The following is a 19,863-nucleotide window of genomic DNA, read 5'->3' as shown; positions in this document are numbered from 1 at the left end:
CGTGTTCGTCCTAATTTCCCATGGTCACCGGGTGACTCCAAACTGCTCTAAAAAGGACAATTTGCGCGTATCTGTAAAATTATTTTTTTAGCTATATTCAACTGATGAACAAATAATAACTATTATTATCAGCGTTCCTGTTCTGTAACCCTACACACTGTTTGTTTGTCTAATCTTGAACGTAAACAAAAATTTCGTTGTACTTGTTGGAATGACGATAAAGACCTACCTACTAGAGATGCGCGGATAGGCAATTATATCATCCGCAACCGCATCACTAAAATCATCATCCACCCGCCACCCACCCGAACCAACATTTCATCAAACCCACACCCGCCCGTTGTCCGTCCATCCATCCATTTTCTACCGCTTATTCCCTTTTGGGGTCGCGGGGGGCGCTGGTGCCTATCTCAGCTACAATCGGGCGGAAGGCAGGGTACACCCTGGACAAGTCGCCCGTTGTTATATATCTAATATAGATGATGCAAGGCATTAGTGAGGTTAGAAAGTGTAACTCCCTCCAAATAGCACAGACACAATGGCTTTCTTGAACTGATTTATTTGAAGGCTTACTTTCCCTACAAATTCACCGTGAAAACTGTAATAAATAAAGCAGGTTACAAACGTAAAAACAATAACATGCACAGCATGTGGATCAAATATTTTACCAAGTAAAATACCAACAAATGACAAATACCTCGTTGGCCATACCCGGAAGTAGCTTCCTTACATCCGTCGACAGACCAAACGAGACACTTCAAAATAAAAGTATGCCCACATACTGTTTCAAAGAGTGCTGCTCGTTTTTCGTATGTGGGTAACAACATTGAACTATTTATAGATGGTTAAATTCTATAGGCTAGTAAGGTAAAGTGTTGTATCTGACAAGTTTGGGCTACCTTGCTTCTGCAGCCTTCATCAGAGGTGTCACGTGATGTTAGCGTGACGTTGTCTGTGACGTGTTATATGGATTGTACCATCAAGAGTTGTCAGGTACAACACTTTACCTACTAGCCTATATAAATCAACCATTTATAAATACACGTCAGTAGGCTAAATAAACCTCTTCAACATAACATTTAACTATGTATAATGTAGCGGCTGGCTACGGGGTGTTAGCCAATGACTTTGGCTGGGGGGCGGGACTTCCGGGAGAGATAGTGAAGTGAAGTTATCGACAGGAAGTGAGAGTTCGAGTTGTCCCGGGAAAAGCGTTAGAGACATGAGAGCTGTTGTGTGGTTGTATTACATCTTATGCAATAAAGACAAGACAAACGAAGAAGTTTTATGAGCCTACGTTCCTGGGATCATTACAATATATATTTCCGAATTGGTTCAACCGCCACCCGCCCGAATCAATTTAAAATCTATTTTTTCGTCATGTCACCCGCCCGACCCGCGGTTTATCCGCGACTACCTACCTACCTAACATACCATTACGGATTATTTGTATTCAAAACTTAAACTTTAATTTAGCTAGCATCAGCACATTTTAGTAACCATGCCTTATAAAATGTGGTTGCACACTTTGCAACCGAAACACTTCAACTATTAAAGTAAGGTTGTTTTGTGTTTTACATCATTTTTTTCTATATCATTTTAAAAGGATGTCCTTTTAGTCTGACTTTGTACAAAATTCTCTTGTAGTCCCAGAAATGTTATTTGTAACATTTCTACAGAACAATACAAGGTTAGCGAACAAGTGCCAAATCTGTCATCGGGTCTGTGGGACCCTTTTTAATTTTTTTATTAAAAGAAAAATGATACACTTAATTAATTTTTCAAACTGAGACTAAATGACGTTGCCTTATTTTCTGCGAAGAACATATATCAGAATACATATTTAATTACCACACACTATACACCACCCGGGGCTTCACGGTGGCAGAGGGGTTAGTGCGTCTGCCTCACAATACGAAGGTCCTGCAGTCCTGGGTTCAAATCCAGGCTCGGGATCTTTCTGTGTGGAGTTTGCATGTTCTCCCCGTGACTGCGTGGGTTCCCTCCGGGTACTCCGGCTTCCTCCCACTTCCAAAGACATGCACCTGGGGATAGGTTGATTGGCAACACTAAATTGGCCCTAGTGTGTGAATGTGAGTGTGAATGTTGTCTGTCTATCTGTGTTGGCCCTGCGATGAGGTGGTGACTTGTCCAGGGTGTACCCCGCCTTCCGCCCGATTGTAGCTGAGATAGGCGCCAGCGCCCCCCGCGACCCCAAAAAAGGGAATAAGCGGTAGAAAATGGATGGGATGGATATACACCACCCTTACACATTTCTACTACAAAAAAGATGTCCGGGTCCACTGGAACCGGTGCTAAGTGAAGTGTGGAAATTGATGTTCTGTGTACCACACACACACACTCACAGTAGGCCTAGACAGGAGGAGGACAAAATGTAGGTACACAGTACATCAGAGGGTCAAATGTGCGAGAAAATGAGAGCAGACAGTGTTGACAAACAATGTTGCAACCTTGTGTGGGAACCGCAGGTGCAGAAACACAAAAGAAAAATCCCTGTGGGATGCAGAAACTAGCAGATAAATTTTCCGTGCAACGTTCATATTGTTGTTACATAGCCAGCGTTGTGGGTCTGATGGACCCGTTGCATTTTGTGGCTTTTATTGCTTCACAATCAAACACTTTTATGTTAAAATACTGAACATATTTTTAATGGGATATGGTAAACATCTGTTCAGTATTTTATCATATAGTAACAATATGAACATTACACGAGGGTTAAATTTAACTAGTATTAGCATCATTACGCAAACATTACAGTAAATGCACATACAGCAGCATGAATACTTGACTTTAAAGTATTAAAATAAATGGATTTTGTGGTCTTTCTTGTACACTTACAATTGAAAAAAGGTTGTCTGCAGCAGAACCACCCTGTGGGATAGCTCTCCGTTTACTAGCCTTTTATATCTTGAATGTCATTCTCGTCTGTCATTTTTTTACAGCTCGAAAGCTCCAAATTTATAAAGTCAACTCTACAGCGAGTTGTAAATATTTTCCCATAGTCGCTTTCACAGACATGCATCCCTCCGCTCTGCTAATGCGCTTAAAGTGAGTCAAGTATTCAAGTACGTGGACCAAAAGTATGGACTTTGGCACCAAAATGAATCAAATTACTAACTGGCTAACATCTGTTAGCGCAGCATCATTATGGCTAACGTGCTCTTAAAGCGGGGGCCCTTTTTTTATGGACTCCTGCCACATGCAACCTGTTTTGTGTGCGGGACCATGTACTACCTTGTAACGCAATTTATTATATACTCTAGTAGTTTAACACAAGCCAGATGTTTTCGGTGGTATTTTAGTCACTTTTCAAATCTCGTTCTGGGTTGAATCATGTCGGGCATTAGTGGAGAAGCCGGGGGGCATGAAAAGGAAAGTGGGGTGCTCGAAGAGGAGTCGTTTTTTTAAAGGGTAGACTGATTGGACAACCTGCTGAAAGGTTGCTGTTTGAGGTCATCGCTTGTTTCTTTGGGGATCCAGTCTCAAATATGTTTCTGCGCTCGTTGGGTGGGAAACCTGGATTAAGGTTTAAGGATGTCCTGTCAAAGGACCACTTTCCACACCCTGAACATGTAATGACATTCTGCTAGTTCCTGTTCCTGATATTACATAGAAGGATTAAAGTTCAATGTGGGTCATTTGTGGGTGATCCATCACATTGTGCTGCTAGTAGTTCCTGTTCCTGTCACACATGAGGTAGCAGTGACAAGGTAGCCCTGTTTCAGGCAATCATGCACAAGGTGTATAGAGGTGTATCAATGACTTAGTTTGCATATTCTTGAAATGCTTGTAGTTTTTGAAATGTAACTTTGCCCATGCAAATGCCCCGGGGATTTATTTTCCTTGCTGGCAACTGGAACCGACCCGCTCCCTGAGATTTATTTGAGCAACTTACGGTATCAAGTCAGCGCCCTCAACAATGTTTCCTCTTGCAGGTTTTACCCCGATAGGTACCCGACGCAAGACCTGAGGGAGAACTTCTGCCGGAATCCCAACAACGACCCCGGTGGTCCGTGGTGCTACACCACTGATCCCAACGTACGGGCCGAGGAGTGCGGCATAGCACACTGTTCCGAGGGTAGGAATCCTGATTTGTTTTCCTGCCTTCCCCGTTTGCTGTTACTGCGGGGAAGCTTAACAAATGTTGAATTGCGTCGACAGATGTTTGCATGACATGCAACGGCGAGGATTACCGAGGAAAAGTAGACCATACCAAGAGCGGGAAGGAGTGCCAGAGATGGGACTCATCGAGGCCACATAAACACAAATTTCAGCCCAAAAAGTATGTGGACTAATAATGGCCCAACCAGAAACTACTAACAGTTTTTAAGCCTGTAGTATTTTCTCCTTATCAGGCACAGGGACAAAGGCTTGACGGACAACTACTGTCGGAACCCGGATAACCGCCTCCGTCCCTGGTGCTTCACTATGGATCCCAAGACTCCCTGGGAGTACTGCAACATCACAGTATGTGGTAAGTCAGTCTGCATAGACGTTAAGAAAATACAAGAAGATTACAGTTCTATTGGCAATGGGCAGACTAAAGTTTAAAGTCTTAAAGGCCTACTAAATTGAGATTTTCTTATTTGAACGGGGATTAGTATGACACATTCTATGTGTCATACTCGTTCATTTTGCGATATTGCCATATTTTTGCTGAAAGGATCTAGTGGAGAACGTCGACGATAAAGTTCGCAATTTTAGGTCGCTAATAAAAAAAGTCTTGCCTTTACCGGAAGTAGCAGACGATGTGCGCGTGACGTCACTGGTGTGAGGGCTCCTCACATCCTCACATTGTTTATAATGTGAGCCTCCAGCAGCAAGAGCTATTCGGACCGAGAAAGCGACAATTTCGCCATTAATTTGTGCGAGGATGAAAGATTCGTGGATGAGGAAAGTTAGAGTGAAGCACACAAAAAAAGCGGCGGATCCAGGCGGCGGAAGTGGGACCGTTTCAGATGTAATTAGACACATTTACTAGGATAATTCTGGAAGATCCTTTATCTGCTTATTGTTTTAATAGTGTTTTAGTGAGATTGTAAAGTCATACCTGAAAGTCGGATGGCTGCGGTGAACGCCAGTGTCTCTCAGAGAAGCCGAGGAGCCAAGATCATAGCTGCCTTTATGAGCTGCAGGAGGAAGTCGCGCAATCCACTGAAGTCTCCGGTAAGAGCCGACTTAATATCACAATATTCCCATCCAAAAACTTGCTGGTTGACCGCTCTGTGTTAAAGCTTCACAACAAACAAAGAAACACAGGCTGTGTTTCGATGCTAAAGGCAGCTGCAATCCAGCGCTTTCCACCAACAGCATTCTTCTTTATAGTCTCCATTATTAATTGAACAAATTGCAAAAGATTCAGCAACACAGATGTCCAAATTACTGTGTAATTATGCGATTAAAAGAGACGACATTTGTACCCCGCAGGGTCTCATGGGATGTTTGTTTGCCTCGTTTTGTGGACTTGACACAGACACGTTTGTTTTATTGGACGACAATGTCAAGGAGGCTATGTCTTTTGTGTTTTATTACGTTAGTTAGCAAGGACATTTCAGTGTAGAGCCAGAATTTTTTTTTCACATTTTTTGATTGACTTTTTAACTGATGTTTATTGTCTGTAGGGATTTTTTCTGTAAGACTGCTCAACCCTTCTCGAACCTTCTTGAGCTTTCAGGTTTTTTGTCAGCTGTGATAAGAGGATAGGCCACCAAAACCTTGTTTTTTGTCAGGTTACTAAGCTATTTTGATATTTACTACTTAGAATACCGTAAGGCCAATAGAACCTTGTTTAACCACTCACTTGTTGTTTTTTGTCAAGCTCGTTTGCTTTTTAGTTATCTTGCTAGTTGTTTGTTAGTTAGCTAAGTTACTAGCTATCAGACAATAATGCCAGTGGAACCTTCTATAACTGCTCACGTTGTGTGTTTTGTCTAGTTAGTAAGCTATTTTTGATTGTTCGTTATCTCGCAAATTTTTCTGTTTGGCAAATAATTAAAACTACCTAGAATACCGTAAGGTCGGTAAAACTTTGTATAACCACTCACTGTTTTTTGTCAGGTTACTAAGCTATTTTGATATTTACTACTTAGAATACTGTAAGGCCAGTAGAACCTTGTTTAACCACTCACTCTTTGTTTTTTGTCAAGCTTGTAAGCTTGTTTGGTTTTTAGATATCTTGCTAGTTGTTTGTTAGTTAGCTAACTTACTAGCTATCAGACAATAATGCCAGTGGAACCTTCTATAACTGCTCACTTTGTGTGTTTTGTCTAGTTAGTAAGCTATTTTTGATTGTTCGTTAGCTCGCAAATTTTTCTGTTTGGCAACTAATTGACTACCTAGAATACCGTAAGGTCAGTAAAACCTTGTATAACCACTCACTGTTTTTTGTCAGGTTACTAAGCTATTTTGATATTTACTACTTAGAATACTGTAAGGCCAGTAGAACCTTGTTTAACCGCTCACTCTTTGTTTTTTGTCAAGCTTAGTAAGTTTGTTTGCTTTTTAGATATCTTGCTCGTTGTTTGTTAGTTAGCTAACTTACTAGCTATAAGACAATAAGGCCAGTGGAACCTTCTATAACTGCTTATGTTGTGTGTTTTGTCTAGTTAGTAAGATATTTTGATTGTTAGTTAGCTAGCAAGATTTTCTGTTAGGCAACTAATTGACTACCTAGAATACTTTAAGGCCAGTAAAACCTTGTACAACCACTCACTGTTTTTTGTCAGGTTACTAAGCTATTTTGATATTTACTACTTAGAATACCGCAAGGCCAGTAGAACCTTATATAACCACTCACTCTTTGTTTTTTTGTCAAACTCGTTGGCTTTTTAGTTATCTTAATAGATGTTTGTTAGTTAGCTAAGTTACTAGCTATAAGACAATAAGGCCAGTGAAACCTTGTATAACTGCTCACTCTGTGTTTTTGTCTTATTAGTAAACTATTTTGATTGTTAGCTAGCTAGTAAGTTTTTCTGTTAGTCAACTAATTAACTACCTAGAATACCATAAACCCAGTAAAACCTTGTACAACTATTCACTATTTGTTCTATGTCATGCTAGTAAGCTTGTTGATTATCTGCTCCCAGTCTGCAGAACGCTCTCCCTGACCACCTGAGGGCACCTCAGACTGTGGATGCTTTTAAAAAAGGCTTAAAAACCCATCTTTTTAAAAAAGCCTTTTTGTAGACATGCATGCTGGTTCTAACTACTGAGCTGTTTTTTATTTTATATTTTATTTATTTTTATTATCCTTTTATTATTATTACTATTTGTGTTACACTGTGGCACTTTGAGGTTGTTTGCTCAACCTAAAGTGCTTTTTTTTTACAAATAAAATGTATTATTATTATTATTATTATTATTATCTTGCTAGATTGTTTGTTAGTTAACCAACGTACTTCTTATAAGATGATAATTAAGGCTTATCCTGTGTGTTTTATCTAGTTAATTAGTTATGTTGATAGTTAGTCAACTAATTTACTACTTATAAGGAATATTGAATAACAACTCACTTAAATTAGGCTTAAAATAGGCTAGTTAGTTTTTTAAATAATCGTATTAATTTGTTTTGTTTGTTAGCTAATTTACTTTTAGTACAGGCCACTAGAACCTTGAATAACTTTGGATTTGTGTTTTTTTGGGGGTTAATTTGCTAGCCAATTTAGGAGTAAGTTAGTTAGATACTTTGCAAGTTAACTACCAACCAGAATTATGCAATGGATCAAGAAAAAAACCCAGTAAATGTTGGCATACAAATCCGGTCATCCGAGAAGTTTTTCACATTCATTGATTTATTTTTTTTCTTGACATTTTGCTTGATTTTGTTTTGTACTGCATGAGTACAAATTAGAGCTATATTTCTTAGGAAGGAATGACAGCAAAACAAAAATGTTTTGACATGATTATTTTAAATTCTCAAACTTTTACACAGTTATTCAAGAGGAGTGTGAAGCAAACGCTGTTTAGCGTTAACCAGGGATCACATTTTGTCTAAAAGTGAGCCAAAGTCGAGTTGTGGGAACATTTTCCAACATAAAGGAGAGCACAACTGGAACAAATCCTGGGAGTGTGTACATATTTGAGCGTGCATCCTTCATTGTTTCTGTCTACATGCGTTGACTTCACAGTGAAAGTTATGATTTACAAGCTGGGCGGAGGTTTGTCCAGATGTGTGTGTGTGTGTGTCCTCAATGGATGCCCTCATAGTGATGATAAAACCTGGCATGCCTTACAGGAAAACCCCCATCATCTGCCATCTCATCTGTCAAAGGCTAAGAAAACATTGTGATCAACTTTAAAGTAGTGCAGTGTGAAAGAATGTCAGTGTTATGAGTAAACAGCAAGGAAGGCTGAAGGAGGGGCTGTGCTACTGTTTTTGATCATCTGTCTGGAGGTTAAACATGACACATTCTTCTCGGGATTAATACCTCCCTCCTTGGCATCTCCTCTCGAAACTTCCACAAGCTCACTTTTTCACATCTCGCTCTCTCTCTCTTCCTGCAAGAGTCCGACTCCTTCAGCAGCGAGGAGCCAGATGTGAACGTGACGGCGTCCTGCGTCCACGGCAAGGGCAAAGACTACCGCGGAACGATGAATGTCACTCCCGAGGGGCTGACGTGTCAGCGCTGGGACTCGCAATTCCCCCATCAGCACTCGTTCATTCCCCACCACTTCAAATGCAAGTGAGTCCTGACAGCCGTCTTTTCTCGCTGTAGGAACTGAGGGTTTCAAAATTAGCTGTCATCATCACAGCTCTTGTGCGTGTGCACTCAGGGGCCTCCGGGAAAACTTCTGCCGCAACCCGGACGGCTCAGAGTACCCGTGGTGCTTCACCAACGACCCCAACCAGAGGAAGGCCACCTGCACGCACATCTCCAGGTGTGACGCAGAGGACGCGCAGAAAACTGGTAAAGTTCTGGAAAACCGGGAAATTATAGAGCAGGGGTGTCAAACGTACGGCCCGGGGGGCCGGATCAGGCCCGCGAACAGATTTTAACCGGCCCGCGGGATGAGTTTGCTAGGACCCTATTGTATTTCTAAGGTTTTATTATTATTCCGCCGCCTATTTGAGCTGTAATTTGACCCCCTTAACATCAATCAATCAATCAATCAATGTTTACTTATATAGCCCCAAATCACCAGTGTCTCAAAGGGCTGCACAAACCACCACGACATCCTCGGTAGGCCCACATAAGGGCAAGGAAAAATCACACCCAGTGGGACGTCGGTGACAATGATGACTATGAGAACCTTAGAGAGGAGGAAAGCAATGGATGTCGAGCGGGTCTAACATGATACTGTGAAAGTTCAATCCACAATGGATACAACACAGTCGCGAGAGTCCAGTCCAAAGAGGATCCAAGACACAGCAGCGAGAGTCCCGTTCACAGCGGAGCCAGCAGGAAACCATCCCAAGCGGAGGCGAACCAGCAGCGCAGAGATGTCCCCAGCCGATACACAGGCAAGCAGTACATGGCCACCGGATCGGACCGGACCCCCTCCACACGGGAGAGTGGGACATAGAAGAAAAAGAAAAGAAACGGCAGATCAACTGGTCTAAAAAGGGAGTCTATTTAAAGGCTAGAGTATACAAATGAGTTTTAAGGTGAGACTTAAATGCTTCTACTGAGGTGGCATCTCAAACTGTTACCGGGAGGGCATTCCAGAGTACTGGAGTTCAAAACTCACCAAATTTTACACACACATCAGGACTGGCGAAAATTGCCATCTAATTAAAAAAACAAACCCCAAAACTCAATATTGTGCTCTAGCGCCCCCTAGGAAAAAACACAGACAAAACTGCATGTAACTTCCGTTAGGAATGTCGTAGAGACATGAAATAAAAGTATACAAATTAACCTGAAATTTTTGAATGAAAGAAACAGCTCTTCTACATGTGTCTACTGGATGTTGCAATAGCAATTATTTGTGTCTCTGATGATGGTACATATGTACAAAATAAACCACATGATGTTAGTACATCAATCGAGGAAAATAATCAAACTACAGACATGGCATACTGTAATTTGATTTTGATATTTTTTTATCTTGATTGATTGAAAATGATCACCATTGAGTTGACTGATGAACATTATCACATCATTCATTCAGAAAATATAAATAACGACAAATAAAGATTGATTACTATTAACCGCAACATGTCAATAAATCAATCAAGCAAAGTTTATTTATATAGCCCTAAATCACAAATGTCTTAAAGGACTGTACAAACCATTACGACTACGACATCCTCGGAAGAACCCACATAAGGGCAAGGAAAACTCACACCCAGTGGGCAGGGAGAATTCACACCCAGTGGGACGCCAGTGACAATGATGACTATGGGAAACCTTGGAGAGGACTTCAAATGTGGGCAACCCCCCCCCTCTAGGGGACCGAAAGCAATGGATGTCGAGCGGGTCTAACATGATACTGTGAAAGTTCAATCCATAGTGGCTCCAACACAGCCGCGAGAGTTCAGTTCAAAGCGGATCCAAGACAGCAGCGAGAGTCCCGTCCACAGGAAACCATCCCAAGCGGAGTCGGATCAGCATCGTAGAGATGTCCCCAACCGATACACAGGCGAGCGGTCCATCCTGGGTCCCGACTCTGAACAGCCAGTACTTTATCCATGGTCATCGGACCGGACCCCCTCAACAAGGGAGGGGGGGACAGAGGAGAAAAAGAAAAGAAGCCGCAGATCAACTGGTCTAAAAAGGAGCTCTATTTAAAGGCTAGAGTTTACAAATGAGATTTAAGGTGAGACTTAAATGCTTCTACTGAGGTAGCATCTCGAACTGTTACCGGGAGGGCATTCCAGAGTACTGGAGTCCGAACGGAAAACGCTCTATTGCCCGGAGACTTTTTTTGGGTTTTAGGAATCACTAATAAGCCGGAGTCTTTTGAACGCAGATTTCTTGCCGGGACATATGGTACAATACAATCGGCAAGATAGGATGGAACTAGACCGTGTAGTATTTTATACGTAAGTAGTAAACCTTAAAGTCACATCTTAAGTGCACAGGAAGCCAGTGCAGGTGAGCCAGTACAGGCGTAATGTGATCAAACTTTCTTGTTCTTGTCAAAAGTCTAGCAGCCGCATTTTGTACCAACTGTAATCTTCTAATGCTAGACATGGGGAGACCCGAAAATAATACGTTACAGTAATCGAGACGAGACGTAACAAACGCATGAATAATGATCTCAGCGTCTTTAGTGGACAAAATGGAGCGAATTTTTGCGATATTACGGAGATGTAAGAAAGCCGTTTTGTAACGCTTTTAATGTGTGACTCAAAGGAGAGAGTTGGGTCGAAGATAATACCCAGATTCTTTACCGAAACACCTTGTTTAATTATTTGGTTGTCAAATGTTACAATTGTATCATTAAATAGAGGTCGGTGTCTAGCAGGACCGATAATCAGAATTTCCGTTTTTTTTGGCATTAAGTTGTAAAAAAATGTATGTAAGTGTAAAAAAACAACATTATGATTTGTACATTTTCAGAATGCGCTTCTTCTATTTTTAAAAACAGAAAACAATGTAATGGTGTCTTTATTTTTAAGTTATCGTGCAGGGATTTTACCAGTCCGGCCCACTTGGGAGTAGATTTTTCTCCATGTTGCCCCCTATCTAAAATGAGTTTGACACCCCTGTTATAGAGCATTCGGAAAATTCAAGGTGTCCTAAGTTGATGAATACCCAGAATTCCTTTCTGGCTTCTTCCATTGGTTAGCAACACCAAGGGCATACACAGTGAGTCAAGTAGTGAGTCAAGCAGCACCAAGAAACTAAATTGTGAGTAATTATGATGTGGCCAATATACTCCTGAGAACTGTCGACATCCGTGAACGAAAGAGATTGCCCTGTTGTGTTGCAAAACACAAATGTTCTGCAGACAATGCTCTTTCTAAAGGACTTATAGAGGGCTATCACAAATTAGTGCCCTTTAAAGGGGTCATATTATAAATCTTTCCTATATTCAAAACACTTTATTTTGGTCTACATAATAAGTGTCAGGCTTTCCCCGGACAGTTTGTCTATGTTTTAGTTTTTTCCTCTGCATTTGTCTGTTTCCTGTTTCCTCTGTTTAGTATTTCCTGTCCTTAGTTCCTGTCTAGTGCTCTTATTTTGTCAGCTTCCTGTCTCGTTCCCTGAGTGCTGTGTTCCTCCTCAGCTGCGGCTGATTGGCACCTGGCCACACCCGTTGCCAATCAGCCCACTCCAATTTGTATCTGCTTTGTCTTGTGTCGGTTGCTGGATCATTGTATTGTCATTTGTATTGTCGTTGCCACATGTCGCTCTTGTCGTGTCGTTTTGTTACAGCTACTACCTGCCGTGCTACATTTTGTCCTGGTCGTCGTAGCGGTAAGCTGTTTCTGTTAGCATTAGCCATTTCCAGTTTTTCCTGTTTGTTACCCGCTAGCTTCCATGCTAGGTCCTTTTTTTGTTCCTCGCTAGCTTCTATGCTAAAGACCCTTAGTTTGTTATTCCGCCCATGTTCGCGCTTTTTGTTTGTACCCTTTTGGTTTTCTTTTTGTCTTAGTATTTAATTGAATCATGTTTACTTACCAAATGCCTGCCTCCTTCTCTGCATCTTTGGGTTCCACACCAAATAACTGTGACGATAAGTAATGGTCAAAATGTTGGACAAATTATGTTTTATAGAACGTTTTCACGCCACTTACATAACAGTCTATTAAGGAGGCGCCGTTGTGTGGACGGTCTTATAAGACATTCCATTTACCTCGGAAGCTGGAAGTCAGAGTTGAGAATGACGTCACACCCGAGTTGTGAGCATTCCATTTACCAGGTCGGGAATCAAGACGGCCACATCCGTGAAAGCTGTTTTTGCGCTCGCAATGTTTGAATTTCTGCAACCTTTAAACCTGGTGGTTGAAGAGGAAACACCGATGTTATCGCTCGCAATGTAAAAACCACATAAATAAATGTATTTTGCTCTACAGGCACATTACCACATAAAAAACATCAAACAATAAATTGAATATTGTTGCGTTTGGGACACATCTTGAATGCGCGAGTTGTCACCTCCAGATGCTGCAGGACTCACACAGGCAGGATAGCAGGTAAGAACTAGTTTAATATAAAAATGACAAAAGAACACTTGACAAAAGGCAAAGGAAAGGCATGCCTACGCACGGGAAGCTAAATGCTAACGGTTAGCAAGAGTCGAGTTCAAAGTGTCCATAGTAGCGCGTGCCGAGCGCGCGGAAGCTAAGACAGGTTTTAGCAAGGTAAATACAAAAGCAGAATACCAAATGTGACTGTTGCGAGTAGCAAACAAAACATCCAGGCAGAACTTAGGTAGCAGGCCGATATAAATACTAAAACAATAATCGAAAACAGGTGTGCATCAAAAAGTCAGTGCAGGTGGAACAAATGAAGTCGCCATGGTGACAAATACAAACAAGGAAGTGCTCAAATTAAGTCAAAAGTCCACATAACACACGATCCGGACAGCGGATCGTGACAAATATGGCTGATTTACTGCGACAAAAACTAATCAGAATTGCTAACAATGGATATTATAGAAACAACTTGGAGAAGGCATTCGACCGTGTCCCTCGGGAAGTCTTGTGGGGAGTGCTCAGAGAGTATGGGGTATCGGACTGTCTTATTGTGGCGGTCCGCTCCCTGTACGATCAGTGCCAGAGCTTGGTTCGCATTGCCGGCAGTAAGTCGAACACATTTCCAGTGAGGGTTGGACTCCGCCAAGGCTGTCCTTTGTCACCGATTCTGTTCATAACTTTTATGGACAGAATTTCTAGGTGCAGTCAAGGCGTTGAGGGGTTCCGGTTTGGTGGCGGCGGGATTAGGTCTCTGCTTTTTGCAGATGATGTAGTCCTGATGGCTTCATCTGACCGGGATCTTCAGCTCTCACTGGATCGGTTCGCAGCCGAGTGTGAAGCGGCCGGAATGAGAATCAGCACCTCCAAATCCGAGTCCATGGTTCTCTCCCGGAAAAGGGTGGAGTGCCATCTCCGGGTTGGGGAGGAGACCCTGCCCCAAGTGGAGGAGTTCAAGTACCTAGGAGTCTTGTTCACGAGTGGGGGAAGAGTGGATCGTGAGATCAACAGTCGGATGGGTGCGGCGTCTTCAGTAATGTGAACGTTGTACCGATCCGTTGTGCTAAAGAAGGAGCTGAGCCGGAAGGCAAAGCTCTCAATAGGGACGGCGTGGCGCAGTGGGAGAGTGGCCGTGCGCAACCCGAGGGGCCCTGGTTCAAATCCCACCTAGTACCAACCTCGTCACGTCCGTTGTGTCCTGAGCAAGACACTTCACCCTTGCTCCTGATGGGTGCTAGTTGGCGCCTTGCATGGCAGCTCCCTCCATCAGTGTGTGAATGTGTGTGTGAATGGGTAAATGTGGAAGTAGTGTCAAAGCGCTTTGAGTACCTTGAAGGTAGAAAAGCGCTATACAAGTACAACCCATTTATCATTTATTTATTAATTTACCGGTCGATCTACGTTCCCATCCTCACCTATGGTCATGAGCTTTGGGTCATGACCGAAAGGATAAGATCACGGGTACAAGCGGCCGAAATGAGTTTCCTCCACCCTTAGAAATAGGGTGAGAAGCTCTGTCATCCGGGAGGAACTCAAAGTAAAGCCGCTGCTCCTCCACATCGAGAGGAGCCAGATGAGGTGGTTCGGGCATCTGGTCAGGATGCCACCCGAACGCCTCCCGAGGGAGGTGTTTAGGGCACGTCCAACCGGTAGGAGGCCACGGGGAAGACCCAGGACACGTTGAGAAGACTATGTCTCCCGGCTGGCCTGGGAACGCCTCGGGTTCCAACGGGAAGAGCGAGACGAAGTGGCTGGGGAGAGGGAAGTCTGGGCTTTTCCAACGCGTGACAATTCCCCTGTCATCATTTTCAAAATGGAGGAGGTTGATTTCAATACCGGGTAATTTGAAATCGCATAAAGGGAAGAAGATTAAGAGGTATTCAGTAGGATTTAAGGTCCAAGCTTACATCACACTAAAATTTTTACTGCATGCCTTTGGTAAGTGCCTGAGTAAGAAGAGATTTTAAAATAATTAGCACATGCTTACTTTTACCGCATGCCTTTGGTAAGCGCAGGAATGAGAAGAGGTTATAAATGAATTAGCCCCCCAGCGGCAATTCAAGGAAATACGGTATATATATCCATTCATGCTGTAACTACCCAATGGATTCAATGTGTATGCTTGTGTGTCATGATTAGGGATGGGAATTTGCCCAGTTCCAATCTCACTTTTGATTCTGCTTAACGATTCGGTTCATTAACGGTTCTCTTATCGATTCTCTTTCAGAAAAAAAGAGGAAAAAAAGGTGGATTAGTTTGATTATTTTTAGTTTAGAGCTAACATGACCTTAGGACGCCTACAGTGAGGTCACATATGTAGCATACAAGAAACAAAGGTACTTTTTTTGAAAACAAATAGTGTTCTGTATAATTTAACAAAATAAATCATGTGGAAATTACACAAGAATGTAAGATTTAGTAACACGCGATATTAAATTATTATATGCAAAGAGAGATATGTCAGGCATTTACTCGTTATAATTTTGATGATGGAAAATGTGGGGTTTCCAAAAGTCTAAGCCATCCATTTTCTACCGCTTATTCCCTTTTGGGGTCACGGGGGGCGCTGGCGCCTATCTCAGCTACAATCGGGCGGAAGGCGGGGTACACCATGGACAAGTCGCCACCTCATCGCAGGGCCAACACAGATAGACAGACAACATTCACACACTAGGGCCAATTTAGTGTCGCCAATCAACCTATCCCCAGGTGCATGTCTTTGGAAGTGGGAGGAAGCCGGAGTACCCGGAGGGAACCCACGCATTCACGGGGAGAACATGCAAACTCCACACAGAAAGATCCCGAGCCTGGACTTGAACCCAGGACTGCAAAAACCTCGAATTGTGAGGCAGAGGCCCTAACCTCTCTCCCACCGTGAAGCCAAAAAGCCAAGATTGTTAAAATGATAATAAAGGCTTGACGTACCTCGTTTAGCTTGTAATTCGTTGATATCACACAATAGTTTCATATTTAAAGTTAATTGCTGACATGTTTGGACTTGTACACAATATTGTATTGTTTTGAGTTTCTCCTGTTTACTGTATTGACTGAAAGAATATCTGGTGGGAGGAAAACATGCAACTTTTCTCTGACTACAATTAAACATTCACCTCCCAAAAATTAGGAGTGTCGACTGTAGCAAATAGACCCCAAATTTAGTCGCTGCGCTCTGACAGGCGTCTGGCGGCACACGTTAACTGCCCGCCTCAGAGACGGTCATGTCTCTCGTCATCTTCTTCTATATGAGAAGGCATTCGTTTCAATTTAACACATTTTAACGCTAACATGATAGGCGGTGAAGTGAAGTGAATTATATTTATATAGCGCTGTTCTCTAGTGACTCAAAGCGCTTTACATAGTGAAACCCAATATCTAAGTTACATTTAAACCAGTGTGGGTGGCACTGGGAGCAGGTGGGTAAAGTGTCTTGCCCAAGGACACAACAGCAGTGACTAGGATGGCAGAAGCGAGAATCAAACCTGCAACCCTCAAGTTGCTGACACGGCCGCTCTACCAACCGAGCTATGCCGCCCCAGTGAGTTAGTACCTGTTTTATTCAGATGACGTGCTAGTGTTACTGCTGCCTGTGAGGAGATCGGAGTGTTTCAAAACGCGACTTTCATTTATAATTATTGCATGCTGTGTGTTCAAATGTTTCAGCATATTGCTCGCATGTCCTTCTCTTCCTTAACTAGCAGCCTTATAATTATTATTATAAGTAGCACTATTGCAATCTTTTTTTGTAAAATGTTAGTGTTTGTTTCAACCAGGCATTGCCATTTTGAGCTCTGACGTCACTACACAGTACACACATTGCGTAACGACGTAGTCCCCATTCGGAAGAATCAATAAAAGGATGGACCGCTCGCCTGTATCGGTTGGGGACATCTCTACGCTGCTGATCCGCTTGAGATGGTTTCCTGTGGACGGGACTCTCGCTGCTGTCTTGGAGCCACTATGGATTGAACTTTCACAGTATCATGTTAGACCCGCTCGACATCCATTGCTTTCGGTCCCCTAGAGGGGGGGGGTTGCCCACATCTGAGGTCCTCTCCAAGGTTTCTCATAGTCAGCATTGTCACTGGCGTCCCACTGGATGTGAATTCTCCCTGCCCACTGGGTGTGAGTTTTCCTTGCCCTTTTGTGGGTTCTTCCGAGGATGTTGTAGTCGTAATGATTTGTGCAGTCCTTTGAGACATTTGTGATTTGGGGCTATATAAATAAACATTGATTGATTGAAAAGAATTCCAAGGAATTGATACACTGTGAACAGTTTTCGATTCCCATTCCTCGTCATTATGTTTATTTTTCACATGGTCTGTGAACACACCGTGTTGTTGGAGAATGAGGAAGTGTTGTGTGTCGAGGAGTGAAACGGAGGAAATGCTTATTGCGCAAGATTGGCACTAAAAGTTAAAAAGAGCGCCGGACCTTGTATGTCTTCTTCGGAATGCTGCAATACATTATATTACTTTATTTTTTTTTCACAGAAAAAAAAAATCATTCTTAAAGTGTGACGGCTAATATGTTGCTGTGGCGCACCGCAACAATCAAATCAATCAATCAATCAATGTTTACTTATATAGCCCTAAATCACTAGTGTCTCAAAGGGCTGCACAAACCACTACGACATCCTCGGTAGGCCCACACAAGGGCAAGGAAAACTCACACCCAGTGGGACGTCGGTGACAATGATGACTATGAGAACCTTAGAGAGGAGGAAAGCAATGGATGTCGAGCGGGTCTAACATGATACTGTGAAAGATCAATCCATTATGGATCCAACACAGTCGCGAGAGTCCAGTCCAAAGCGGATCCAACACAGCAGCGAGAGTCCCGTTCACAGCGGAGCCAGCAGGAAACCATCCCAAGCGGAGGCTGATCAGCAGCGCAGAGATGTCCCCAGCCGATACACAGGCGAGCAGTACATGGCCACCGGATCGGACCGGACTCCCTCCACAAAGGAGAGTGGGACATAGAAGAAAAAGAAAAGAAACGGCAGATCAACTGGTCTAAAAAGGGAGTCTATTTACATACATTAAGGGGAAACCCTGGTGTTGCCTGATTGGTTCACTTGCATTTTAGAAGTCTTTTGATGACACCTCAGATGCTAAAGATATCGAATCTAATGAATGCCAACAGACCGCATATTTGTTTAGAAAATGTGACTTTTGTAAAGAAAGTTTTTGGTTTGATGATAAAAATGCCGGGGATTCACAGTGGCAGAAGGGTTAGTGCGTCTGCCTCACAGTCCTGGGTTCAATCCCAGGCTCGGATCTTTCTGTGTGGAGTTTGCATGTTCTCCCCGTGAATGCGTGGGTTCCCTCCGGGTACTCCGGCTTCCTCCCACCTCCAAAGACATGCACCTGGGGATAGGTTGATTGGCAACACTAAATTGCCCCTAGTGTGTGAATGTGAGTGTGAATGTTGTCTGTGTTGGCCCTGCGATGAGGTGGCGACTTGTCCATGGTGTGCCCCGCCTTCCGCCCAATTGTAGCTGAGATAGGCGCCAGCGCCCCCCGTGATCCCAAAAGGGAATAAGCGGTAGAAAATGAATGGATGGATGGATAAAAATGCCAAAAACCGGACCAAAGGCCTAAAAGAAATTAAAATGTATATTCATTCATTTTTTGTACAAGATATCACACAGTAAATTTGAACTTGATCATGGCTGTATTGAGTTAATTAGCAGTATCTTCATGTGAACTTGACATTCATCATCACACGCTGAAATAATTCCATTTAGAGAGCGCTGTCACTTCCAATGTTCGTCTTTTAGACCACACATGTTCTCCACTGATTCTATTTGAATGTTTTATTACCTCACTTGACTTTCGAAAACGAGTCTGATTGCAACAAAGTCCAAATAGCCTCCTGGGACAGCGTGCGGTCTCCAATAACCCGTCTCCTGTTCTGCTCTAGAGTGCTACGAGGACCACGGAGAGACGTACCGGGGCGCTTTAGCCATCACTCGCTCTGGGATTCCTTGCGCCAACTGGTCGCATCACATAAACAGGTAACCATCCTTCTACGCCACACAAGCGTTGTCTCGTTAGACGGACTGAAATAAGCATCTTGCGCGATGTCTGAGCGCGCTGCAGGAGACAAAAGGTTTTATCTTTGTCGCAGCTGCTCTTGTTTTCACGCCACTCGAATCACGCCGTGCTCCATCTCTCATCTCCGGCAAAGACCGAAAAAGTGATGACAGAGCTTTGAAATTGGCGGAACCACGTTCAACTTAGCAGCTTATGAAAGCTCCTTGTGGGGGGAAAAAAATATTTGACTGCGAGAGGGAGAGCAACTAAGATCTATGTGCCGTTTCTTTCCCCCACCCTCCAAGCTGGGAATGTTTCCTGGAGAAGCTAACATTCTTCGCTGCTAACTGATGAGTGTTTGTTGACAACTGGAGCACCCCTTTTTTCCATGTCAAACCCCTTTCATATGAATGGAGCTAAGCAGTGAAAACAAACAGCAAGGAGGAAATCGGGGGTTCCTCAGGGGTCACTACCAAGCCCAAATTAATATTCCTCTCGGTCAGCGTTATTCAACTGGCGTCCCGCAGGCCAAATCTGGCCCTTGAAAGGCACGGATCCACGAGTTCAGTTGAACACTTGGGAGTGACGAATGGTTTTGAGAACATTTTTCAAATCCAACCAGTCCTTTCATAGAAGATGGTTGACAATACAGAGGTTATTCTTCAAAAGACAAATTTGTGGTTTAACTGTTAGTTTGTAAAGAGCTAAACAGTCTACCGGGGA

At 43.0% G+C, this 19,863-nt stretch overlaps 1 protein-coding gene across 1 annotated transcript in view; it reads left to right on the top strand.

The window, feature by feature from the left end:
* The window catches only part of hgfa (hepatocyte growth factor a), an 81,487-nt gene that overhangs the window by 28,386 nt on the left and 33,238 nt on the right, over nucleotides 1-19,863 (top strand). The window contains exons 5-10 of the mRNA XM_061912197.1: nucleotides 3,957-4,099; nucleotides 4,183-4,303; nucleotides 4,377-4,495; nucleotides 8,525-8,702; nucleotides 8,794-8,927; nucleotides 19,028-19,121. Of these exons, the coding sequence (XP_061768181.1) occupies nucleotides 3,957-4,099; nucleotides 4,183-4,303; nucleotides 4,377-4,495; nucleotides 8,525-8,702; nucleotides 8,794-8,927; nucleotides 19,028-19,121 (789 nt within the window). The remainder of the gene's footprint in view (nucleotides 1-3,956; nucleotides 4,100-4,182; nucleotides 4,304-4,376; nucleotides 4,496-8,524; nucleotides 8,703-8,793; nucleotides 8,928-19,027; nucleotides 19,122-19,863) is intronic.

The sequence above is a fragment of the Nerophis ophidion genome, linkage group LG10 (genome assembly GCF_033978795.1).
Source record: "Nerophis ophidion isolate RoL-2023_Sa linkage group LG10, RoL_Noph_v1.0, whole genome shotgun sequence".
In the NCBI taxonomy this organism is placed as follows: Eukaryota; Metazoa; Chordata; class Actinopteri; order Syngnathiformes; family Syngnathidae; genus Nerophis; species Nerophis ophidion.
Note: the sequence above shows the minus strand (reverse complement) of the source record. Positions and strands in the feature narration are given on the sequence as shown.